The sequence below is a fragment of the Saccopteryx bilineata genome, chromosome 2 (assembly GCF_036850765.1).
Source record: "Saccopteryx bilineata isolate mSacBil1 chromosome 2, mSacBil1_pri_phased_curated, whole genome shotgun sequence".
NCBI lineage: Eukaryota > Metazoa > Chordata > Mammalia > Chiroptera > Emballonuridae > Saccopteryx > Saccopteryx bilineata.
This window is the reverse complement of record NC_089491.1, coordinates 65,230,998-65,258,067: the sequence shown is the minus strand read 5'-3', so window position 1 is coordinate 65,258,067 and position 27,070 is coordinate 65,230,998. Positions and strand designations below refer to the sequence as shown.

Genomic DNA, 27,070 nt, shown 5'->3' with positions numbered 1-27,070 from the left:
CCCTCTCACTCTCACTTCTCTCTTTCTCTCTCTCTCTCTCTCTCTTTCTCTTCTCCTCATGCAGCCACGGCTGGATTGGAGTGAGTTGGCCCCGGGCACTGAAAATGGCTCAGAGGCCTCCACCTCAGGCGCTAAGAATAGCTCAGTTGCTGAGCAATGGAGCAACACCCCAAGATGGGCAGAGCATTGCTCCATAGGGGGCTTGCCAGGTGGATCCCGGTTGGGGCACATGTGGGTGTCTGTCTCTGCTTCCCTTCCTCTCACTTAATTGAAAAGAAATAAAAAATTGGGGATTTCAAAAACCATATTTTTATGATTTTAATTGTGTATAAAAATAAGTGGTAGTTTGGTCTCTGAAACTATCCAACTAGGATGAACTATACCCCTGCCATGATAATATGGACTATAGATTCTGTGCCATTTTTACCCTAAACTGTACCCACAGATACGATGTTAACTTTGTCTACTGGGTCCCTGAAGGACATATTTCTTCCCAACTTTGCCCTTTATCACTTTGGAACACTTGAAAAAGGGCAAAAAGGGCCCTAAACACATACAGCTTTTAAAAATAAACTCCTTACAAGCCCCACACCCCCACCCTGCGTTAGCTTACCAAGAAGGAAGGAGGCTGCCTTTCCCTCCCCACCGCAGCCCCTGTTGTATGAAACCCTGGGAGGCAGGAAATCCAGACAAAGATAGCCCGGAGTCTCAAACATAACTTTGCAATTTGTCCCAGTCCAGCAAAGCTCCATTCAGAGCAGACCACTTTGTTTTCTTGGGAGATCTAGTAATTTTAGGCAAGGGTCTGGAAGACAAGACACTGCAATTAATGTTTGGTGAGGCGGTGTGTTGAGTAGGGCATGGTAACATTAAAACAATGTCTAGTCACATCTTGATCATCTCCACATGGGCCGCTTACTTGGAAATGACATGTAAATAATTATCAAGGCCCTATAGCTAAACTGAGTGAGGGGGCGTGGGGAGGGGGTGGACAAACACTCTAAGAACAACAAAAAAAAAACATTCCATTTTTCACATAATGTTTTGCCAAACACCATGCCCCACGACCACACGCGCCTGGACACCACCCCGCGCTGTGTGGGCAGTCAGCCTGCTGCTGCCGAAGCGGAGTTCAGGAAAGCAGCCGCCGGGAGAGAGCAGCAAGGAGACGGGGCTGTGGTGCTCGTGGGGCTGTCAGCCACTTCCAGCAAACTCCCACAGGAAGCAAATCTCTGCACTTAGGGTGCCGCACTCCTGGCCCTCACTTCTTCTCTAAATGCCTTCACTACCAAGTCTATTTTAGCAATGTTGATTCCTGCTGTCAGTGTGCCATTGAAGATTACTCAGTTTCAGGTTTCCTGTCCTATGAAATATTTTATACAAGTTATCAGCAGATAACGTGGTCCTTACCAATTTCCTGCTTATCAATCTTCCCCCCTGATAACAGAACGTATTCTCTTCCATTGCCTTTATCCAAAAAAAAAACCTCCCACCACCAACTCAAAAAAACAAAATAAAAAAACCTCCAAAAGAATCTCTTTCAAGTCCTGGTCTTCATGCCCCTCAAGAATGGCACAGTGATGCGATGCCCGTCAGCTGTGCTTGCCCCCTTCTCAATGTGATGGCACCACCATTCTTCAGTTATCACAGTACTGTACCTTTCAGATATACAGCATCGGTACCATGATAACCGAAAAAGGACAGTTCAGTCTTGTATATACCTGAATGTCTCCTCCCACAGAGGCCCACGGACCCCATCTCCAGGAACAGAGGGTCATATAATGATTTCAAGCACAGGCACACGCACCCCCCAGATGTCAGTGCTCAAACGGGATGTTTACAAAAACTCTTTTGCTATCTATGGGAAGTGCTCCTTTCAGTTGGTAATAATCCAAGACTTCTGATGAGCTGCTCTTTTTTAATTTTTAATTTTTTTTTTTTGACAGAAACAGGAAGTGAGAGAGAGGGACAGATAGGGACAACAGACAGACAGGAAGGGAAAGAGATGAGACGAGAAGTATCAATTCTTCGTTGCAGCTCCTTAGTTGTTCATTGATTGCTTTCTCATATGTGCCTAGCAGGGGCTACAGCAGAGCGAGTGACCCTGGGTTCTACCCAGCAACCTTTGGGTTCAAGCTAGTGACAGTGGGATCATGTATATGATCCCATGCATAAGCCAGTGACCCCACGCTCAAGCAGGTGAGCCCGCACTCAAGCCGGCAACCGCAGGGTCTTGAACCTGGGTCTTCCACATCCTAGTCCAACGCTCTTACCCACTGCATCACCGCCTGGTCAGGCTGATGAGCTGCTCTTTTTAGAGAGCACTTACTTTAATACCTCAGCAGTCGACTTCCAATAACATCCCAACCCTCAAACTCACCTTTACAACTTCCCTACTAGTCTAGTGGCATTATTATAGACTTGGCCCCTTTCCTCATCTTTCCAGCTGGTTCATGCCCCATCATCTTGGACAAAAGGACAGTCATATTTGCCAAAGCTAGGGAAGAGAGGGATTAAAAAAAAAACTAACAACAAAATCTAAGCTACAATGCAACCAGGAGTTTACCTCCAAAATGGGAAAAAATTTAAGGCATAGATTAAAGAACTGTCTAATATATCATACAACTTTAATGACATGGAAATGACAGAGGGAATGCTAAGACTACAGAAGAGAGAGGAAGGTAAAATCCTTGTAAGACACCAGGTTAAGAGCAACCAGCTCCAGCTGTTTTAAGTATCAGTATAAGCAGGTAGTCTGTGATAGGCTATGCATAGTACAACATCTTTGTCATTTCATGCAACTTAAAGATCAAATTGGACAGAATAATGAGGCTAAAAGAAAATAACTCACGTGTAGGGAGAGAGTGGTCCTAACAGGACTTTGGAAACATCCTGCTGTCCAAGGGTCATGAACAGTAGAGCCAGGCTTTGGTTGGTTGAGTCCACACATCCACCCTATAAATATAAACACTTTAAAGATTAATCGTTATACTAACCAGAAAATGGAAAACCAAGAAAACAGTCACCAATACCCAGGTTATAAGAATCACAGAAGAGCAGATCACAAAGTTCATGCAATAATGAAACCAAGATACGGGTCCTTTAAGACTAAGCCTTTTATATCAATTAACTTTGGGGGATTAAACTAAGAGTTAATTGAAACAACTGCATTAGCTGAGACTACCAGAATAATTAGACATTCCAGTTTACTGAGGTCTATCTAGAGAAAAATAAAACTTTCCCTTTGTAATTACAGCTTCAGAACATACAAACAAAAAAGCATAATCATCAGGTCTAGGAAATGTACAGGTTTTAACAGGGTGAAATGAATGCCACTTCACTTTATTTAGTCTGTCACAGAACACCACAGTCAATCCGACAAGAAAGGACCTGTACCTATAACATCTATTCAGTCACATTCAAAAACTGCTTGCCATGTTACATTAGTTTCTCCTCTTTCCTCTTGCTTTGTGCCTTAAAACTGAAAAACTATTGGGATCAGATTCCCTCCACTCTTATTACTTATGCACTGTTTCCCCCCACTTTCCCTTCCTTTTCTTCCAAATCAATAAGCAGAACAGATTCTTCTCACAAACTTTCTCCAGAGGTACAACTGTTCCAATTGCCGTCCTTCTTTTATTCTTGGCTTTCTTGATGGTTTCAGCCATCTGCTTCTACAAGATACGTGCATTACTGCTGTTTACATGTATGCCCTAAAAATGTCTATTTCTGATCATGCTTCCTGGGATTTTATTTAAAACAATTCAAACTTGTATTATACATAGTAAAAGTAGAATGACCTTGAATTTTTACATATTTTGTACATGTCACAAAAAGAACCTAGTTTCTGATGACAGCATATCACTATTCAAGCCTAAACTCCAGACTTTAACAGAACAATGGCCACCCACTGCTGGGTACACCTGTCTCCTTTGTAAATGCATGTAGTATATATAGGGAATAAATTGATTCTCAAGCACAGACACTCACTCTTTGCTGCCAGACTTCATTTATAACAATGGAGTAGAAAAATAAGGGGGCTTATCCTACTGCTAGCCTTTAGGAAAACTATTACCCTTCCTAAACTACCTTAAAGGATAATGTTTACCTCACGAAACAAATGTAAAGACAAGAAGAGGTATAGCATATATATTTCCATGCAAAAAACAAGGAAACCTGAACCACGGGGAACATGAGGACCAATGAAACTGCGTTACAAAAACTCACTCTCTTTCATAAGGCTGTCTATAAAGATTAAACTGTCCTCTTTGGTTTCTGCTTCTTATCACTATGTTGCTATTCCACCACTCTGACTTTTATTGATTTTTAAGATGTACTAAACCTGTATTTTAGTGCAGTCTGTTGGGGGTCTGTGTTCAGGACACCATGGAGAGAGCAGTGGAGCTACCTCTCAGCAGAGGATGCAACTGTTGTGCCAAGTGGCTTCAACTTCACTGAAAACATGAGATATGAGAAGGAACTAAAAACAATTCAAGGTAAAGCCAAAGCTATGTAGCAGCTGAGTGCTGTGGACACTGGGACTGCCAAGGTAAGTGGGGGAGGGGCTGTCACTCACCTGGCACCAGAAGGCAACTTTGGGGAAGGTGGGGACTTGAACTGGCCCTGGGGGAATAAGCAGTGTTTGGAGAGGAAGAGAGAGCAGGAGGATGAGGGAAATATGACCCAGGGCCAGTGAGGAACAGCCAGGAGGCCAGTCTGAAAGTGGCTAAGTGCTGTCTGTAGAGAAGCATGCGAAATTGCAGGGAGAAGGAGGCGTAGGCAGACCAAGGGCTTTTCTGAGTCCAGCAAGGTTCCTAACTTCAACTGGGGAAAGTGAGATGCTAGTGAAGGTCTCTGAGCACAGGAGTAAAAAAATCAAATAAGTGTTTTAGGAGATTCAGACTGAAAGGGATGATGGAGAGCATCTGGAAAGGACCGCCCCCAGTCCCGTGCAAGTGGGGAGAGCCAGCCACAGGAGGCGGCTGGTAGGAGGAGGGCAGGCAATGGAGGCAACAAAAAGATGGAGAGCAGAGGCAGTTCTAGAAAGCCAGTATCAGAATAAGGAGGACTTGGTAACTGATGAGACATAAATAGACCGAGGGAGATTAGGTCTGAGGATTAAAACATTATAAAAATAAACAGTAACTTCAAAGGGAATAAACTTTTATTACTCTTTTAAACCATGTCATATCACAGACCTATAAAGAATTACTCACAAAAACCTGAAGCGTTTTCATCCTTTTAACAACTGAAGATCACAGACATACAAAAAGAAGATTTTCTTTATTCTTTTTTTTGTGTGACAGAGACAGAGAGAGGGATAGATAGGGACAGACAGACAGGAAGGGAGAGAGATGAGAAGCATTAATTCTTTGTTGCAACACCTTATTTGTTCTGTGAATGCTTTCTCATATATGCCTCGTAGGGGCTACAGCAGAGTGAGTGACCCCTTGCTCAAGCCAGTGGCCGTGGGGCCATGTCTATGATCTCACGCTCAAGCCAGCAACCCCACATTCAAGCTGGTGAGCCCACGCTCAAGCCAGCAACCTCGGGGTCTCAAACCTGGGTCCTCTGTGTCCCAGGCCAATGATCTATCTACTGCACCACCTCCTAGTCAGGCAGTTTTCTTAATGATTAAAAAAAAAAAAAACTAACTTGGTGCAGGCACAAAAAAATGGTTTTAAGGAGAACTGAACTAGAGAAAAGAAGAAAAAAATACCCTATTCCAGTCTGCCTGGTTTCTCTCCTATAGACGTGTACAGTCTGTGCTTTCACCCTGAATCCTATCATGTGCTACTTATGGGGATATAAAACTGGCACTCCAGCTGAGCTACTCTGTCTACTGGAAAGAGATGGAAAGAACCCCAGGTCAGAGAGGGACCACCAGCCACCAAGAACAAGAAACCTGAACAAGTAAGTGACCAGGGACTTAGGGGCACATGTATTACATACACATTGTCTTAACAGATGTCTAGAAGACAAACTTCCTGAAGTAAGTGACATGGTAACCCTCTTCATTATTTACTCCCAACTTTTAATTACTACCCATCTTTTTTTAAAAAAATCACTAAATTAAGCATCAAACATTGGGCTGATGATTTAGGATCAAAAAAGCTAAGGCCAGAGACTCTGTCTACACAAACTGTGAGAAGAGACTTCCTCCTTCAGGAGGATGTCCTTTGATAGGGTATTTTTTTTTTTTTTTTTTTGCTAGCTGAACGATGAGTAGAGGGAGTAGAGTCATTCTACTGAAGACATAATTATAAGTCCTTGTCTTCCATTTTAATTAGACAAGCATTAAATAAAACTGTTTAAGACCTGGACATTTTAATGAACTCGAAACCGTTCATTCTTACTTGTTCCACCTTGGGACCAGATATTGTTGAGAATAATGACTGGATCAGGGGAGAAGGCTGTGCCTATAAGCTATTTTCCTCAGTGAGGCCTGTGGAGGAATCAATCCCCTAGAAGTGGGCATCACTCTACCACAATGATTAATAAATTACAGTGACAAAAAGAACTAAAAATCAAATCAAATCAGTGCTGTACCCCTGCTTTGCTAGTTTTATTTCAGTGGGCTCGCATATGATTCCTGCTACTTTAAAAAGGGCAAAGCTTCCTTGGAGACTTAAGGAAAGATCCACAGAAATGTCTAATAACTGAGAATAAATATGCAGTTAAATACTGAGATGAGGCCCTGGCCAGTTGGCTCAGTGGTAGAGCGTCGGCCTGGCGTGCAGGAGTCCCGGTTCCCAGCCAGGGCACACAGGAGAAGCGCCCATCTGCTTCTCCACCCCTCCCCCTCTACTTCCTCTCTGTCTCTCTCTTCCCCTCCCGCAGCCTAGGCTCCAATGGAGCAAAGATGGCCCGGGCGCTGAGGATGGCTCTGTGGCCTCTGCCTCAGGCGCTTGAATGGCTCTGGATGCAACAGAGTGACGCCCCAGAGGGGCAGAGCATCGCCCCCTGGTGGGCATGCTGGGTGGATCCCGGTCGGGCACATGTGGGAGTCTATCTGACTGCCTCCCTGTTTACAGCTTCTAGAAAAGTGCAAAAGAAAAAAAAAAATACTGAGATGAAAGGCTCTTCAGCTGAAGAAAAAAAAACTTGCAAACATCAAACACCATCTGACAGCAAATCATAGAGTAGAGGTCTTGCTGGTGCTCTGCTCAAGAGTGTGAGGCCTCTGCATGTCAATGAAAAGACTTCACCCTCCTGAGTGGAGCCAAGGCAAACGACAGTGCAGACAACCAGAAACCGTGAAGCCGGATTTGTGACTCTCCTCTAACCAAGTATCTGGGACCTTAAAGAACGTATTTTCAGGCTGCTTCATCTTACTTCTCCTGCCATCATCTTTCCTTTCCTCCTCACTTCTTCCGTCTTTATTTTAGGTGCCTCAACTATTTTTTGGAAAGAGTAAAAGTGTATGTGCATGTTGCTGATATATATCAACAGAGAAAAAACTGGTAACTGAGAGGACAGTTTGGTCCAGGTTGGTCTGAGCTGTGTCCCATCAACACAGCTGCAGAAGCAAATAGCAATTGATGAAGTCTTGTCTTCAGCTTCATGTTGCCCTTTCCCTGTTCTGTGTTCTCATTTTTCCAAAGCTGCTGCCATGCTCTGACACGGGCCCACCCTCCCTACATTCTTCTATGCTCTAGAACATACTGCAAATGCTGGCCTGTTGACACTATTTTTTATCAGAATCAACTGTCACATACAAATCCAAATTTCCAACTTCTCTTGAAAAAAACCTGGAAACAAGGAGCCCCCGTTCACATGGTAACAGCTCCCACTCCCATGGCAACAACCGGGGAAGCTGAGAGACGGCACCTGTCTGGTCATGGCAATGATCCTCTTCAAATGACCAGTAACCTACCCTGCTTCATTTTTTTACCTCCTCTTTTCTATGTAACTGCTCCAACGCTTTCCTCTCCCCACTGTTAAAACTTACATTCCCTGTGTCCCAAACCAGAAGAGCTGGATCTCTGCTCACTGACTAGTTTACCTAATCTATTAAACTAGTTCATGTTAAACTGTTTAATGGGTAGAAAAAGGTTAACTTCTTTGTTTAAGCCCTTGGAAGAGGCAGAAAGTTGCTAAGGAGTAGGAATAAGAGACAATGAACTGCTTCCCAATGGCTACTCTCCCACATGGGCAGAGACTGAAGACATACCCTGTAAATTTCTTCAAGCAGCAACTTGGCACAGTTCCTGCCAAGGTCCTCGGGAAGCACTGCTGCTCCCTGGCCCTGGGGGTTGGAGGCCAGTTCAGCACTGAGGAAGGTACCACTGGTGGTCTCGGCAACCAATGACAACCCAAAGCCTGGAGACCTAGGGATTTAAAGGCACAGACACTGAGTAGGGGTAATGAAGTGGGCTTACATTCACCAGCAAAAGGAAAGAGAAAACAAACATCTTTCTGATGGCATTCTGTTTAGTTACTTCAAGCCTTACTAGAGTTCCTACTAGCTTACACTGGGAACATACATGCTTTTATGAGGCTATACATGGCAGAACCAGGGAAGACGCAAGTTTGCATTGCCTTTCCTATCGGCCCTCCCATCCCTACCTTCTCCCTCCCTCCTACACTGTAAAAGATCCTTCTGTGAGAGTTTACAGTAACACTAACAAGGGCTACCAGATACTCGCATCCACTTCCTGCCAGTTTCAGAGCTAGAGGCTTTGACACTACAATTCTGCAGAGTGGATATTACATGCCCATTTTACAAATGAGGAAATGGGGAAATTAAGCAACCTCAACCAAACCCACACTGCTAGAGAGTGACAGAGATATGTTTCAAATGCACGTCTTCCAGACTGCAAAGCCTACACAAGTTTACCACCACAGCATTCACTCACAACCAACCCAGGTGTTAGTGGCCCAGAGTCCAGCTGATTAAAGCTCCTCATAGAATATATCAAGCTTCTCCCCCATAATGAAAAATACCACACAAACCAGAAAGAATTTAGAGAAGGCACACCTTTGTTTTTTGCACCCAAGGGACATCTCTACTCTGAATTCAATTAATATAATCAAAGGGCTGGCTCCATGTTCTTTCCCATTGTGTTTCTACCACCAACAGCCAGAACCTAACATCCTTCTGCTCCAAGACCACAGCTGACTCATTCACTCATGAATCCAACAAACATTTGGGGGGAAAGCAGCCACCGGCCAGGAATTGGAGGTACTGTAGTAAACACAAGAGTGACTTTGGTCACAACCAGTTTGACACAAAACAAAACCAGTCTACAAACAATAAAAAACAAACACTTGCCCACAAAATTTCCAGATCTGACATAGCAAATTTGCTTTGCCCAGCACCTTTGAAGTGAGCATGTCATCAGGAAAGGAGCAGCAGCAAGAGTCCACCTACAACACGATGGAGACCTGCCTCCTTCGACACAGCTCAGCACACACATTCATGAAGCACTTCCTAGCACTGACTACAAAACTAGCCAAGATATTTGTTTCAGAGAAACTATCTGTAAAATTAATGTTTCAAATACACTATATGAGCTCACGATACGGAGGAACTATAACGGTCAGTTGTTCAGTTCTTTTAAAAAAAATTGATTATCTATGCAGCCCAGGGTTAATATTAAAAACACCTGTCAAGGGAAGGGGGGAACAGTGAGATACCTATGTAATCAGAGGTTCTGGGCACTCTGTGTAATGTTTAACAATCTAACACAGTGCCATCCATCCATCATCATGGGACACTTTAGCACAATCTCAAGCTGCCTTTGAGTCATTTGACTGGGGGGTGGGGGTAGCCAGCTCTGCAGCAGAGGCAGCGCCATGTAAAATTAAGGAGTACAAAACGGAGGGGAGGGAGAACCACAAGATAAACTACCTTCAATGCTTTAACCCACTACCCTGAATTTCCCAAGAACTTCCAAATTTTCCCAGCCATGTGAATTTTTTTGAGGTATATGTATTTGTTATCACAATAAACTTTATAGTTGATCAAGATCGTTCCATTTAATACAGTACTATATTTGTTTTACAGAAAACAAGGTAATATTAAGCTCTCCGACTACTCCAATTTGGGCTATGTGTTATCAGTCCTATTCCAAATTGCAGTGACAAAGCCACTGGTCACCTGGTGACCTCAATGAAGATACACATTAGTACAGTTTACATGCTACAGCCTCCAAAACTTTCCAACTGCTAACGGACTAATTCTTTATTTTTAAGGTGAGAGGAGGGGAGATAGTGAGGCAGACTCTAGCATGCCCCCCAATCAGGATCCACCCAGCAACCCTGTCTGAGGCTGGTGCTCAAGTATGATGCTCAAGTATCAAGCTCTTTTTAGCTCCTGAGAAAAGCACTCCAAGGAGCTATCCTCAATGCCCGGGGCCACACTTGAACCAACTGAGCCACAGGCGAAGAGGAAGAGAAGGGGAAGAGTGAAAAAGAGTGAGGGGAAGAGAAGCAGATGGTGGCTACTCCTGTGTGTCCCTGAAAGTGGATTAAAGCTGGAACATCCATATGCCTGGCCAATGTTCTGTCCACTGAGACAGTGGCCAGAGCCATTTAATTTTTTATTTTTAAGTCGTGATGGTAAGAGTTAAAAAGGTACCATATGCAACAGATATGCATGTTGGTCAAAGCACTAACTAACACAGGCCACAAAAAGAGGTTCTAGGCCACGGTCACAACATAAACTCTCACTCCTGTATTTCAATAAGCCTAACGGACACAGATACTTCACCAACTTAGAAGAGGAAAATACCTGCCTACAACTTTATAATTTCATAACAGAGAAGGAAGATCACAAAGTCATTTGTAACAAAACTTAGAAAACTAAACACAAACTTACCATGCATTGGTTTTAATTTTTTAAGGGGAGCTTGGAGTTGGTGACCTACAAGTCTAAATACACCCATATCTTGATCTACATGTGAGTTTCCTACAGTGTGACCATGAACTAAGGTCAGCTGAGTCAATGTAATTATATGCCACACTATAGCCTGACCAGGTGGAGGCACAGTGGATAGAGCATCAAACTGGGATGCAGAGGATCCAGCTTCAAAACCCCAAGGTCGCTGGCTTGAGCACAGGTTCATCTGGCTTGAGAGCGGGGTCACTGGCTTGAGAATGGGATCATATATATGACCCCATGGTTGCTGGTTTGAACCCAAAGGACACTGGCTTGAAGCCCAAGGTCGCTGGCTTAAGGGGTCATTCGGTCTACTGGAGCCGCCCCCCCCCCCCCCCGCATCTAGGCACATATGAGAAAGCAGTCAATGAACAACTAAGGTGCCGCAACAAAGAATTGATGCTTTTCATCTCTCTCCCTTCCTGTCTGTCTGTCCCTCTCTCTGTCTCTCTGTCACACACAAAAAAAGCTATACTATAGCCGGTGGCAGTATGACTTCCAGCCTGCACTGCTTCATCTCTAGCCACCCTTTAGTAGAGACAGAGGCCAGACAGAAAAGGCACTATCGAAATCAGGCCATTCAGACAGCTGCTGCTATGACCTATCCTCCCCCATCCCTCTGTAACCCTCTCTGCCCAGAAAACTGCTGACACATAATTCCAGACCTAAGGCCAAGAAGAGAACAGAAAAAAAAGAACAGCCTTAGCAGATACCATTTCTGTAGCACCTACTAGGTGCCAGGCACTGCCTTAGTGACTTACATAGGTGATCTTTTCATCTTTACAGTTATCTAAAGATGCAAGTGGTATCACTCCCATGGTATGAACGAGGAAAACACTGGTGATATTTGAGCAATACATAAAGGTTCGGGACCATCACTGACCTTCTCAGTCCCCAGAAGGGCCAGCTTTGCACGCAGATCCTTTCCTAACTCTAACCTCTGACACCACCACCTCTGTTGCTTTGGACTATGAGTCACTACCACATTTCTGAAATCACCTTCATCCCTCCCTCGGGCCTCACAAAGGTCAGAGATCCTCTAACACACTCACCCCTCCTTTAATCCCTCTGTCATCCTTTTGCTGAAGTTAAAAGAAACCTCAGATGAAACATCTGTGAAAACAGTTAGCACCACCTGGAAAAAAATTGACTTCTTAACTCACCACTGTCAATCTCAGACTCTGATATTCTTATTTTTAGAAGTACAGTGATACAGTCATTCATATGAAAATGTTTCAGCAAAAACCAAACAAACCCATACAGGAAAAGCAAATTTGGCAAAATATTCATTGTTAACTACAGGTAGCGGAAATATACATGTGTTCACTATACTGTCCTTTCCACTTTAATTTTATTTTTCAATTCCAGCTTATATTCAGTATTATTTTGTATTAGTTTCAGGTCAACTTTTCTTTATATTTAACATATTCAGAGTAAAAATTTTGACTTTAATTGCTTTCCTAACTTACTAGTTTCTAAATATATAACAAAAGCCTAAACCAGATGTTTTCATTACAGAGATTGTCAACTTTTTATTCCCTAAAGTGAGGTTTTTCCAGAAAGGCTTTAACCAAATTCAAATCTGCAATAATAACTTTTTGGCTCTAGGGGTGTTGTTCCCCTTCATGGAGAGAGAATCTGACTGGTACTTCGGCCAACAAATGATTTTTTCCCTAAACTGTTATTTACTCAGGGTGGAAGACCTTGTTTACTTTTACTTTTTGTAGGAACAGAGTGCGGATGAGACTTAAAGCTTAAAGCACTGTTTATAAGTAGCTAGGTTTTCATTCCTGCAGGCTAAGAACTGGACCCCTCATCTCATCTCTCAGCACTGGCCACTGTGGATGCTGTCCATATGACAAGGAGATTTGGTGACAATGGCAATGAGTCGGGAAGAAATTAAATCTGAAACTGTTCTTCCTCTGACTGCCCAACCTCAGAGCTGACAGTTTTAACTTTAATCAGAACAGGAGGATGAAAAAATAGCAGGGGAGCTGCAAAATCAGGCTCCGGACGGCACACTTACTTCCCAGAGTTGACTCCCTTCATGTGGTCTGTGTAAATATAGACATCAGGTATAAACTTGTTGAGGATGCTCCTTGCAGAATCCACAATCCGGTTTGCCATCTGAGGTGACACCCGCACGGAGTATCTGCAACCTAGAGTTAAGGGCGTCCTTCTGCTTGGACTTCAGAACAGAAAAATCAGTTATAAAGCTAGCAAGTATTTGTGACACTATAATAACAAACTGGGACTTCAATCACACTTTACTTTCAAACTGTACTTCATTACTTAACTGTACAGTACCATCATCAATTTTTACATTATTAGTCTTATTTACTATTATATAATTTTTATATTATAGTTATAAAAGGCATCGCTTCTCGGCCTTTTGGCTAAGATCAAGTGTAGTATAGTTATAAAAGGCTTAAATGCATGCTCATGGTGGAAAAATCAAACAATATAAAGATTTGGAAAGTAAAACCTCTCAAACCTGATCTGGACTTCCTACCTATACCCCCACCCTTAGAAATGATTCAACTCAATTCTAAAACAAATGAAAGCAACTGCCTCTCTGTATGGCACGAGCCAAACTCCCTCTGAAGTATTCTCTGATCATCCCCATTGCTGTAACCAATGAGTCTTTCTCTTAGAACCTAAGACCAGAACAGACACCACACTGGAGCTGGCCAATCTACCTCAGGTTCTGCAGACAGAGAAAACAGAAAAAAAGAGCACGGTGGCTGCTGCCCGTAAAGACATAAATAGGTATTTCTGTGGGTTATTTTTTTAACTTACAGAGCCTATTTTCAATTCAGTATCAATCACTCCATTTGGATGATTCAGACTCCTCACAACTGCTACCTTACAGCCAAAATACTGATAATTAGCACTTTTACAACAGGGCACCACCAGAAAGGAAAGGAGGAAGATATTAACAACTCAAGAAAAACAGGTTGCTGTTTGAGGATATGGAAAACAGAAAGTGGGTCTTCCCAACCGCACAACTCAAATAAAAAATAAGTATGTACTGAGCACTTTAAACGTGCAATGCATATTCATAAGTTGCTGCATATGCGGACAAAGGGCTAAAAGAACAGAGAAGTAATAACGATCACCCCACTCCCCTTACACAGACCTTACGTGGCAAGTTTAACAGGGAAAACAAGGTGTGTGGTCTGCCCATTTCAGCTTAACTCTTCAAAAATTACTATCAATAACTCATTTAATTTTCATTTGAGATGCAGACAAGATGCTCTGAGTCTGTGCATATACCTGACTAGCATCTAGCTTCCCTTTTTGATCCATCCTGAACCTCCCACTCAAAGATCAATCTTCCTCATGCTAGAGAGTTCTAGACCTTTCCGGATCTTGCTGTCAGATCCTCTGGCCTGCTCAGTATCCATCCTGACTCGGCAACATCACCCCCTCCACCCATCCAAATTCCCCAAATTCTTCATCTTGAACTGCCTTCCTTCATTCAAGTCCAGAGTTCTCTCTCATCTAAAACCCTCCAGCCAGCACCCAACTGTGGTCTGCAGGTAAACGTACCATACATCTTGCTCATCAATGAGGAAAGGGGCTCTCTGCACACTCCATAAGGGGCTCTGCGGCTGTATCCCTCACAACTCTCTAATACATTACTTTTGTACTCAGAAATATTTGATAAATATTTGACTTGACTCAAAGGACAAACCTGAAATGAGGAAAGAGCAAAGAGGAATTTTTCAATACATACACAGAGACCAGTTACATCATCACCTCTTCCGTCCGGAATGTACTTTTGACCACAGGCAGATAAGACAAACAGTCCTGGGTCTCATACCCTTTGTACCATGTGAGTGCAATCCTTGTGTGGCTGCTCACTCTCCTCCCTAGGAGAGCACAGATGTCACTATCCTGACACATAATCCCACAATGTTCAAGGTTCCCAAAGTTCTTTTAAACACAGTATCAACGATTTCATGTTCACGATAACCTGTTGGCAAAGCTATGGATTCCCAGTTCCAGGGCTTACACTGAGGACAAATGGATCACAGACTAAGATTCAAAATTAAATAGATCCACTTCCCAAAGACAACTTCTTCCCCCCATCCCTCCAGAGATGTGGAAACCCAGAGAGTAACAGTGCAAACTCAGGGCCAACAGAAGTCTTACTAGAATTCAGGCAATGAAGTGAATACTGGAAAGGAGCTTTACACTGGCTACATCCCAAGTCACGATGGAGCCACCTGGCTTGGCATGGAGGCCCTGGCAACTAAGAGTTCTAGAACAGCGGTTCTCAACCTGTGGGTCGCAACCCCGGCGGGGGTCGAACGGCCAAAACACAGGGGTCGCCTAAAGCCATCGGAAAATACATATTTATTATATTTAAATAAAATGTGTATTTCCAATGGCTTTAGGCGACCCTGTGTTTTGGCCGTTCGACCCCCGCCGGGGTCGCGACCCACAGGTTGAGAATCGCTGTTCTAGAATCAGACTGTGTTGAAGTCCCAGCTCCAGCAAAGTGCATCATACTGGGTCTATCTAATGTGCTATATTTATTCTGTTTCTTCACTTCCTCATCAGTAAGAGAAGAATAACCATAATACTCTCCCTGCAGGGTTTTGGGACTCAGATGAAATGATGCATGTAAAGTGATTAGCGGTGCTTCATGGATAGCTGGAGCCCACTAAACATCAACTATTGTTTTTCCTACTGTTAGTTCTGGTCAACGTCCTGAAATTCATTCACGAATGCCATATTAAGAACACAGATCCAAAGAGACAAGTTCATAGCTACAGACAACATGGAACTCCCACCCTTTACCTTCCCCAAGATTACAGGTCAGAGAAGCACAAGGAGTGTGTGTGTCTGTGTGTAAAGAGAGAGATTGATTCTCTAAGTATGTTTCCTACAGTCAGAGAAAGAAAACCAGATTGTCCCATAAATTCCAATTCACACTTGTCTTTTTGCCTCTACCCCAGTTTATACATTTAACTCTTAACTACCAGACCATGAGCTATCAGAACACTATGAGACTAAGACAGAGCACTCCTTTTCTCTTGCCCCACATCAGGCAGGGGGAAAATGAGAGTGGGAGGTATTAAATAAAACCACACTGCCAGTGACAGCTGCTGGCAGAAACCAACACCGGCTCCCTCCCAGGCCCTGGCCAGTCAATCAGAATGAAAAGATGCACTTTGGGTGGCACCATTCATTAAAACAACAAATACATCCTGACCTGTGGTGGCGCAGTGGATAAAGCGTCGACTTGGAATACAGAGGTCACCGGTTCAAAACCCAGGGGTTGGCTGACCTGTGGTGGCACAGTGGATAAAGCTTTGATCTGGAACGCTGAGGTCACTGGTTCGAATCCCTGGGCTTGCCTGGTCAAGGCACATACGGGAAACACTCTCCCTCTCTTTCTCTCCATTCTCTCCAAAAATCAACAAATAAAATAATTTAAAACAACAACAAAAACCCTGGGTTTGCCTGGTCAAGGCACATATGGGAGTTGATGCTTCCTGCTCCTCCCCCTGTTCTCTCTCTCTCTCTGCCCCCTCTTTCTAAAAATGAATAGATAAAATCAAAAACAAGAAAAAAAAAAAGAAACACACACAAGAGAATGGGACTAGTTATCCCAACTTGAGCCTCCTGTGGAGAATACAACCTCCAAGCTCAGCTCAACAGTTAACCAGCCTTGCAAGTAAAAACCACAAACCCAACTGACACTTTTTCCAAAGGCAGCTGTTTTCTTCCCAGGCTCCTGTACTGGCCAAGAAGATGATCTCAATTCAAACCCACATTCCTTGGAGGTGTTTGTGAAATGGGCTGCTCTGCAAACCAGTGGCTGGAACGTTTGACTTGCAGACAGGGATCTAAGGAAGGGTGCTGCCTCTGACTTTCCCAGGGAGTTTGGAAGATTGGGGAGGTGTCACATCCCTGCCTCGAGCAAGGGGAGGGGCTTGGGCCCTACCAGTGCCTGGCTCAAATTCTATAAAGGGAAGGCTCCAAGAACACCAGTGGGAGAAGTGAGGGAGGAACAAAGTTAAACTCCAGGTGCCTGGGGCACCACAACTTTCAGGGTTCTTGTTTTCTTCTGTACAACCCAGGAAGCTTAGCCATTTCCCCACGACATCAAAAGCTTACTCATAGGCTTTTGCACACCCAGTAGAGAGAGTACAGGCAGGACGCTGGTGTGACAGCCTCCATGAAACCCATGTCCTTACCACAAGATTGTGTCAACACAAATGGCACACTCTGGAAATCACATTTCCAGACTAAGAATGGATTCTAAGCCAAGTTCACTGTTCCAGTAGAAAACAAGTCTCAAGTGAGAAAAAGCACACTGAAATAGGCCTGAAAATATATAGAATTTCATGTAGAAGGCCATTAACTGCAGCATTTTGGCAACAGTGAAGTCAATTAACTATCCATTAACCTGAGGGCTCCTGAAACAGAAACTATTTCTCTCCCACCTGCCTACTTTCTCCTCATATATACAAGGGTGCGGACTTTAGGTGACCCTGATATAGCTAGACAGACAACAGACTCTATTCAGGAAAGCTTTATTACATATTCCTCTATTCTTGATGACCCTTTAAAAACCTTCAGGCAGCATCCCCAAACTTGATCTTTATCTCCACAATGGCTCCCTCTGCCCCGTGGCCAAGCAGCCTACCCTGTTCCATGTTCCTCAGCACTTACTGTTCAAACTAATCAACACCTCTGCAAAGTTAGTCCACTACGCACTTCTTTTCCTACAAGTATGCCCACCCTAAAACCTCCTGAGATACACAAAACTTGACTCTAAACAACTATGCCATCCCTGAGGAGACATCCTGGTCAACACCACTCTGTCAAACTCCTTGCCCAGAAAGCCAAGTCCCAACCTCACCCAGCCCATTGGCCACCAAATACCTGCCTTACCCAGACCTTGTAAGAACCTAGAAATTTAACTTTTTTTTTTTTTTCTGAAGTTGGAAACGGGGAGGCAGTCAGACAGACTCCCACATGCGCCCGATCAGGATCCACCCGGCACGCCCACCAGGAGGCAATGCTCTGCCCATCTTGGGGTGTCGCTCTGCCGCAACCAGAGCCATTCTAGTGCCTGAGGCAGAGGCCACAGAGCCATCCTCAGCTCCTGGGCAAACTTTGCTCCAATGGAGCCCTGGCTGCGGGAGCGGAAGAGAGAGACAGAGAGGAAGGAGAGGGGGAGGGGTGGAGAAGTAGATGGGCGCTTCTCCTGTATGCCCTGGCTGGGAATCGAACCCGGGACTCCCACACGCCAGGCCGACACTCTACCACTGAGCAAACCAGCCAGGGCCGAAATTTACCATTTTTTTTTCCTCAAATTTTTTATTCTAACTCTTTGAAGCTGGAAATGGGGAGAGACAGTCAGACAGACTCCCGCATGCGCCCGACCGGGATCTACCCGGCACGCCCACCAGGGGTGACGCTCTGCCCACCAGGGGGCGATGCTCTGCCCCTCCGTGGCATCGCTCTGCTGCGACCAGAGCCACTCTAGCGCCTGGGGCAGAGGCCAAGGAGCCATCCCCAGCGCCCGGGCCATCTCTGCTCCAATGGAGACTTGGCTGCAGGAGGGGAAGAGAGAGACAGAGAGGAAGGAGGGGGGGGGGTGGAGAAGCAAATGGGCGCTTCTCCTATGTGCCCTGGCCCGGAATCGAACCCGGGTCCCCCGCACGCCAGGCCGACGCTCTACTGCTGAGCCAACCGGCCAGGGCCATTTTTAACATCTGAAACCCCTAAACAATTCCCTAAACACAAATTCTTATTCTCCTATGCAGACATATGTCTTCTTCCACCAGAAACCTGGCAAGGTTTCAAATCCCTTGAGTGTGTGCTTTCTGCAGGCTGTAAGCCCCACTGTGATCCTCAGTAAGGAGGACACTGTCCACTTCAATGACAGGCTCACAAATACCACTCTGACCTGTCCTATGCACTACTCACCCCCTTTGTCAATTCACACCCATCCTGGATGAAACGGGCCCTCCTATCTTCTCTACTTCTCCCTCTAGGCTGCCAACTGCTGCTGGATGCAGCCACACAGCCATGCAGCTGGCACCAGGACACAATTCCAGCTTCAGCTGAGCCCTCAATGCTGTCCCACAACCTTCTTCTTTAGTTACTATGCCCCACTGTCATAGCACCTCTACCACCCTGTCACACTCCCTTATCATACCCCTGCCAATCCCCTTATCCTAGATCCCATTCTAACTCACTGAAAATTGAAACCCCTCCCAAACTCCCTTCCACTCACCTCCAGACAAATCAAGCTAGAGGCATCCATACCACCTTCCTGCCATTCTCAATTCATCCTTTCTCAAATAATAATAAAAATAACAGTGACTACCACATACTGAATGCTTACTTCTATACAAGCCCATTCTATACATCTATGGCCTCATTTAACCTTCATTTCAGATACAGTAAGTATGCCCAATGAAAAATGAGTCAACCAAGGTTTGGGGCCAAAATCCTACCACTGGTGAATGGCAAAGCCAGAGTGAGAACGCACATTTGTCTGATACCAGCACTTGTACCTTAACCACCTTGTTACATTGCTTCATCACTATCCAGCTCTCCCAACCAACAGAAATACTCAATCATTAGCATCATATTCTTTTTAAAGGGAATCTTATCAACTCCCTCTTCATCAAGTTGCCACCTTATCTTTCTTTCTACTTCTCTTTCCTGTCACAGTTCTTGAAATCGTGGCCTCCACACTTTACCATTTCCCTCCCAGTCACTCCACAACCCAGAACTGATAATCTGCTCTCTGTCTCCACCACCTTTTTAGAAAGAGCTCCTCCCAGGGGCATCAGTGGCAGCCTGCTATGAATTCACTCCCCAGCTATTCCCCCATCCTAATGCTGACTCCTGTGGGCTCTTTAAGTCATCAACCTGGGCTTCCAAAAGCTGCTCCTTTCCACTCTGACATTCCACAGTCTGCCCTCCTGAGAGAACTTACTTGGCTTTTGCTGTCAAGTCTTAGTGACTTCTCAGAGGTCCATCCCCCCTCTTTACATTCCACAGGGTAGCTGAATCCAAATCACTCATTTCTGGCCCTCACCTTGCCCGTAAGTTACAGATCTATATTTCTTTCTTTCTTTGTAAAATGAGAGTTAGGGAGATACAGGGACGGACTTCTGCATTTGCCCCTACTGGGATCCACCCAGCAACCCCCATCTGGGCCCAATGCTCTGCCCATCTGGGGCCACTGGCAACCAAGCTATTTTTAGCACCTGAAGTAGAGGCTCCATGGAGCAACCCTCAGCGCCAGGGCCTACATGCTTGAATGGAGCCATGGCTGCAGGAGAGGAAGAGAGAAAAGGGGGAGGAAGGAAGAGGCAGGTGGTCACCTCTCTTGTGTGCTCTCACTGGGAATCAAACCTAGGACTTGCACAGGCCAGGTGGATGCTCTACCGCTGAGTAAACGGGCCAGGGCCAGGTCTACATTTCTAATTTCGTTTCTAGACCTGTCTCTCTGTAATCATTTTAAATGACTCCCAAACCCAACATGAATTAAAACTGAACTTATTGGGTTTCCAACCGTGTAAACACATGTATGTGGTGGACTGTGGGGAGTTTCCCACCAGGGATGTCACTGGTACCGTTGGCACTAAGTATATATGGAGAAACAGGAAAGAGTCCTGCTTCTCTGGAGCTCACAGTTCTACTGAAAGGTGTGGTTGGCCAGGTGTTGTGGACCATAAATGGCAGAAAGCCATTGTAGATTCGAGGCTTAGCAAAAGGCTAAGTTCTCCCCTCTCCATCTCCATATTTGGCTATTATGCTGAGTATTTGCACCCACTTCACTTGCTTCCTTAAGTTGCTAGAAGCAATTTGCATGCCCTTCCTCTGTTTGTTTTCAGGTAGATTTCACTAATGCATCCTGTTTATGCCTTGGGAGAGTTCCTGTTTTAGCCTTGGATGTGTAACTTTGTAACAAGGACTTCCTTGATTTGCATATGGCTATATAATAAAGCAAACTGGGACTATGGGGCATTGGATATTGCCATCAGCATTGAAGAGCCCTCCCGGTCCCATTTTTTCTTGATGAATATGTTTCCTTAATTCCACACTGTCATTAGATGCTGCGCTGGTCCGCGGCAAGTGGCGCCCGAACAGAAGACTTGAGTATGAGTACGTGGAAACTAAAACTGAAGGAAGGTGACGGAACTCCCCAAAGTGAAGTGCGCACAGTGAGTAAAGAAAGTGTAGTCGGGAGTAAAAGATTATGGGACAGATAGGGTAAAAAATAAGGGACCTTTTTGTAGAAATGTTTCTGTATGAAAACAAATCATTGTCTGAAGAGTATCAGGGTGAGCTGGAAACAGGGATGTGAATATGAGGATAACTTGGAGGCTGAGCATGACTCGGGGGATGAAAACTCCACGGCTATGGCTGCCTTAGCTGCGGGGCCTCCGCTGCCCTCAGCTCCTTCCTACATTCAACCCTCTGCTCCTCCGTTCCCTTATGGGGCTGACTATGGAGTCTATAGCTCAAAATCTGGGAAATCTCCTCTCCAACAATCTATAGACCAAGCTCGAAATATAGGGGAAACAATAAATGGCTTTACCCGTTTTCCTGTTGTAGAAATACAGGATGATACAGGAAGACTAGTGCGAGAACATAAACCTGTACCTTTTAGAACTCTGAAAGAGCTTAAACGTGCTTGTGTTCAGTATGGGCCTACTGCCCTTTTTCCACTTGGTTTATTAGATACTATTAGTGCGAAGGCTCTTCCCCCAAATGACTGGAAGGCGACTACTTGTGCTCATCTCTCCGGGGGTGATTATTTGCTGTGGAAGTTGGACTTTCTTGAGAATGGATAGGAGACTCAGGTATTAGGAATATTACAGCTTTTCCTGTTATCTAATTTTCTTTAATGTTTTAGATCATTTTATTTCTTTCCTGCTCCATTGCCTGAAAAGAGGGCAAAGGGGAAGCCTGATTTGGGTGTTGCTGAACAGAAATCTCATACGGCCATCTTGAGATTTTTCGAGAGAGATTTCTGTTTAGTATATATCCTTATTACGTTCATATTAAGGGAGCCCTACTTAAGATCAAGCAGGCCACGTTTTAATCTCTAAAACCCCGGGTTTTACTCTTGATTTGTGTGATTGTATGTGAAGTCTTTGTTTAATGTCTAAATATGTTTGTTTATAAGGTCTGAATTAAGTCCTTACATGAAAAATAATAATAATAATTTTGGAAATGCCAGCTCTAATTTTGAAAACAAAAAAATAATTTCATTTTCCCTACATAAATATAATTTTATTTGGAATAAGTAAAGCGCGCTCATTTTGGATCCAAAAAACTTGCTAATTTAGCCAGGCTGCTCCAGGCCACAAGCTGGAAGGCTTGAAGCAGCATAGACTTACATAATAAAAGTGTAAAGATTTTTTTTTTTTTTTACAGAGACAGAGTGAGAGTCAGAGAGAGATAGATAGGGACAGACAGACAGGAACAGAGAGAGATGAGAAGCATCATCAGTTTTCCGTTGTGACACCTTAGTTGTTCATTGATTGCCTTCTCTTATGTGCCTTGACCGTGGGGCTACAGCAAACCGAGTAACCCCTTGCTCGAGCCAGCGACCTTGGGTCCAAGCCGGTAATCTTTGCTCAAACCAGAGGAGCTCACGCTCAAGTTGGTGGACCTTGGGGTCTCAAACCTGGGTCCTCCACATCCCAGTCTGACGCTCTATCCACTGCGCCACCGCCTACTCAGGCTAAAGATTTTTTTTACTATAGGAGAATAATGAAAATCACACTGGGATTTTTCAGTTTTGATATGTACTCTTTAAAGTGCCTGTTAATTAATGTTAAGGGGGTGTTTTGATAAGTGTGGGAATGTTGCTTGCAGGTGCAAATACTCAGCATAATAACCAAATATGGAGATGGAGGGGGGAGAACTTAGCCTTTTGCCAAGCCTTGAATCTACAATGGCTTTCTGCCATTTATGGTCCACAACAGCCAGGCATGCAATGAAGACGATGTCACAAGTGCTCTGCTGGAGCGGGTAATTCCATAATTGACTAGCCATACCACTGTCACTGCTTGTTTCACTAAACTGGGTCACCTTCCTTCCCACCTTGTCTGTTGCCACTTGGAATATGTATCAATTCATTAGGATGCCAACTGGTAACACAGGAGTGTCGGATCCAACGAAAATACACCACCGAGGGTAGCTGAAGTCATACATGAAATGTCATGATCAACCTTGGTTTCCACTTGCTCTGTTTTATTTCCTTGGGATTTTTTTTGTATTTTTCTGAAGTGAGAAGTGGGGAAGCAGAGAGATAAACTCCCGCATGCGCCCAACCAGGATCCACTCAGCATGCCCACCAGGGGGCAATGCTCTGCCCATCTGGGGCGTTGCTCCATTGCACCCAGAGCCATTCTAGCGCCTGAGATGAAGACCATGGAGCCATCCTCAGCGCCTGGGCAAACTTTGCTCCAATGAACCTTGGCTGCGGGAGGGGAAGAGAGAGAGAAAGAAAGGAGAGGGGGAAGGGTGGAGAAGCAGATGGGTGCTTCTCCTGTGTCCCCTGGCCAAGAATCAAACCCGGGAGTTCCACATACCGGGCCAAAGCTTGACCATGGAGCCAAACGGCCAGGGCTCACTTACTCTGCTTTTTTTTTTATGTATCTTTATAGTATGACTTTAGCTTTGATAAATGCCTAAGCTAGAGAAGCTGTGGTTGCAGTCAACCTACAAGACAGTGCACAGTTGAGCCAGAGACAACTTAAATCATCTTTAGAACCATAATCATAGCAGCGTATTATTTTCCTTTTTGAACAAAAAGTACTTTAGCTGCATTTTTACTATATAAAGTATTAAAATAACAAATTAAAACCTAATTTTTACTCCCCTATCCTGCCACATATTACCCCGAACATTTGTACTAATTAACAGAACAAACATCTCTACCCAGATGCTTAAGTGAGAAACGTCAAATTAATGCTCACGGCTCCCTGTTCCACTATCGGTGTCCAACTCATCCTGCTTCTAGGATCCTATAGATTAGCAGCCCTCACCTGTCCTCCAGCTACTATCCTCACGGTCTCTTTTAGGGTACAATAATTTCCTATCATCCCTGCTTCTCAGTGCTCATCATTAGGTGATTTTTTAAAAACTATAACTTCCAAAATTTTTATAATGAGCCAAAAGTGCTTTCAGTACCACTAGAGTTGTCTTCTTAATATGAAAATTCATTCTAAGAAGAAAACTGCTAACTTTGGAATGAAGAAACAATGTCTTAGCATGGCCTTCAACCTTCACTGGCTCCTGCCCACTGTCATGCCCCATCTTCCACTGCCACACACCACCTGATCCACCTGCACTCAGGCCACATCACATTGTCTGCCACTCCCTTGAACCACTGTGCTTTTGTTACCACTACACAGGCCCACTTTGCCGCCTGAAGCACCTTTCCTTCCTTGCACCCCTTCACAAGACTCATTTTTAAGGCTCAGTCCAAATGTCCTGTCTTTTCTATAAAAAAAGCAGAGGTTAAAAGCCAAGGCTGCCTGACCTGTGGTGGCGCAGTGGATAAAGTGTCGACCTGGAAATGCTGAGGTCGCTGGTTCAAAACCCTGGGCTTGCCTGGTCAAGGCACATATGGGAGTTGATGCTTCCAGCTCCTCCCCCCTTCTCTCTCTCTGTCTCTCTCTCTTTCTCTGACTCTCTCCTCTCTAAAAATGAATAAATAAAAAAATAAAAAATAAAAAAGCCAAGGCTGCAGAGTCAGACAGATGGAATTCAAACCCCAGTTCTGCCATTAGAAGCAGTGTGACTTGGAAGCAAATTCCGTAAGCTTTTGAAGTCTCAGTTTCCTATCAATAGAATAGGATATAAGTAAAAGCACTAACACTTTGAGGCTTAAAAATAAAGCAAATAAAACATAAACAGACTAAATTTCTCAATCAAAAGACATATATAACAAGGCCCAACTATATGCTATCTATAAGAAACTTACTTTAGACTTAAGAACATGTGCAGTATAGGCTAAAAGTAAAGGGATAGGAAAAGATATTCCATGTAAATGATAACCAAAAGAGCAGTTAAAATATATCAAACAAAACAGACTCTAAGTCAAAACATATAAAGCAAGCACTGATAGATCTGAAGGGAGCTATGGAGAACAATACTATGGAGACCTCAATACCCCACTTTCTTTTTTTTAATTGAATTTATTGGGGTGACATTGGTTAATAAAATTATGTAAGTTTCAGGTGTAATACCTCTGAATTATTCAATAATGAATATTATTCAATAATGGACAAGAACATCCGGAATGAAAATCAGTAAGTAAACAGCAGGCTCATATAACACTACAGACAATAACAGATAGATATACAGAATTCCTCCTAGTAGCAGCAGAATACACATTCTTCTCAAGTGCACACAGAATATCCTCTAGGATCACATGCTAGGTCATAAAACAAACTCTAACATATTTAAGACTGAAATCATCCTAAGTATTTTTTCCAACCACAATGAAATAAAACTAGCTATCAATAACAGCAAGAAAACAAGAAAATTCACAAATACATGGAAAAAAAAGACACTATTGAACAAACATTGTGTCAAGTAAGAAATCAAAAGGAAATTAGAAAATATCTAGAAACAAATGAAATGAAAACACAACATACCAGAACTTATGGGATGCAGCAAAGCAGTACTAAGAGGAAAGAAAGTTCAGAGCAATGAACCTCCATTCTTTCTACAAAAAGAAGACTTCAAAAGACCTAACTTTACACCTCAAGGAACTAGAAAAGGAACAAACTATGCCCTGGCCAGTTGAATCAGCAGTAGAGTGTCAGCCCGGCGTGTGGAAGTCCCGGGTTCAATTCCCAGTCAGGGCCACAGGAGAAGTGCCCATCTGCTTTTCCACCCTTCCCCCACTCCTTTCTTTCTATCTCTTTTCTCCTCTTGCAGCCAAGGCTCCACTGGAGCAAAGTTTGCCTGGGCACTGAGGATGGCTCCATGACCTCTGCCTCAGGTGCTAGAATGGCTCCAGCCACAATGGAGCAATGCCCCAGATGGGCAGAGCATCGCCCCCTGGTGGGCATGCTGGGAGGGTCCCAGTCGGGCTCATGTGGGAGTCTGACTGCTTCCCCACTTCTAACTTCAGAAAAATACAAAAGAACAAACTAAACCCAAAGTTAACAGAAGGAAAATAATAAAGATCAGATCAGAAATACCTAAGAGTTGGTTTCATAAGAAGATAAAATCAACCAATCCTTAGCTAGACTAAGAAAAAAAGAAAACTTAAGGAGACATTACAATTGATGCTACAGAAATCAAAACAGATCCTAAGAAACTATTATAAATAATTTTACACCAACAAATTAACCTACATAAATGAATGAAATCCTAGAAACATAACCTACTACCAAGATAATCAAGAATAGAGAGCTTGGAAAGACCAATAACATGTACCATATTAAATCAGTAATCAGAAACCTCACAACAAAACCTCTTGCCAGGTAGCTCAGCTGGTTAGAGCGTCGTCCCAATACAAGAAGGTTGTGGGCTCAATCCCAGTCAGGGAACATACAAGACTCAACTATGAATACAAGAATAAGTGAAATAACAAATTGATGTTTCTCTCTCCCTTATTCTCTCAAAACAAAAACAAAACAAAACAAATGCCCAGGGCCAAAAGGCTTCACTACTAAGTGATTAATACCAATCCTTCAACTTCCAAAAACTTGAAGAGGGAACACTTCCAAACTCATTTTATGAGGCCAATATCACCCTGATACAAAGCTAGACAAAAACACTACAGGAAAACTCCAGGCCAATGTCCCTGATGAATATAGATGCAACGATCCTCAACAAAATATTAGCAAACCAAATTCAATAGCAGTTTAAGAGGATCATATTCCATGACCAACTAGGATTTATCAGTGGGACACAAAGCTGGTTCAACATGTGTAAATCAATCAGTATAATACACTACAGAACAGACTGAAAGATAAAAGTCATATTACCATTTCAATATATACAAAAAAAGCTTTGGAAAAACTCAACATTCTTTCACGATAAAAATTCTCAGCAAATTAGATATAAAAAGAACTTACATAAAGATCATATATATATGAAAAGCACACAGCTAACATCACATTCAGTGGTGAAATACTGAAAAGAAATGAAACAAGGCAAGGATACTGA

At 43.7% G+C, this 27,070-nt stretch overlaps 1 protein-coding gene and 2 pseudogenes across 5 annotated transcripts in view; 2 read left to right on the top strand and 1 right to left on the bottom strand.

The window, feature by feature from the left end:
• RCL1 (RNA terminal phosphate cyclase like 1) overlaps positions 1-27,070 on the bottom strand; it is a 67,033-nt gene that overhangs the window by 7,524 nt on the left and 32,439 nt on the right. For 4 of the 5 annotated variants that reach the window (XR_010729087.1, XM_066257192.1, XM_066257194.1 and 1 more), the window contains 3 exons: positions 12,909-13,034; positions 8,174-8,330; positions 2,852-2,955 (listed from right to left, as the gene is read on the bottom strand). Coding sequence is in view for 3 of the 5 variants with exons in the window: in XM_066257192.1 (XP_066113289.1) it covers positions 2,852-2,955; positions 8,174-8,330; positions 12,909-13,034 (387 nt within the window). In the remaining 2 variants the exon portion in view is untranslated. Of the gene's footprint in view, positions 1-613; positions 806-2,851; positions 2,956-8,173; positions 8,331-12,908; positions 13,035-27,070 lie in introns of all 5 variants that reach the window. The other variant, XR_010729086.1, reaches the window with a different exon arrangement.
• Positions 13,259-13,371, top strand: LOC136327724 (U2 spliceosomal RNA; annotated as a pseudogene).
• Positions 20,980-23,575, top strand: LOC136323686 (protein cornichon homolog 4 pseudogene; annotated as a pseudogene).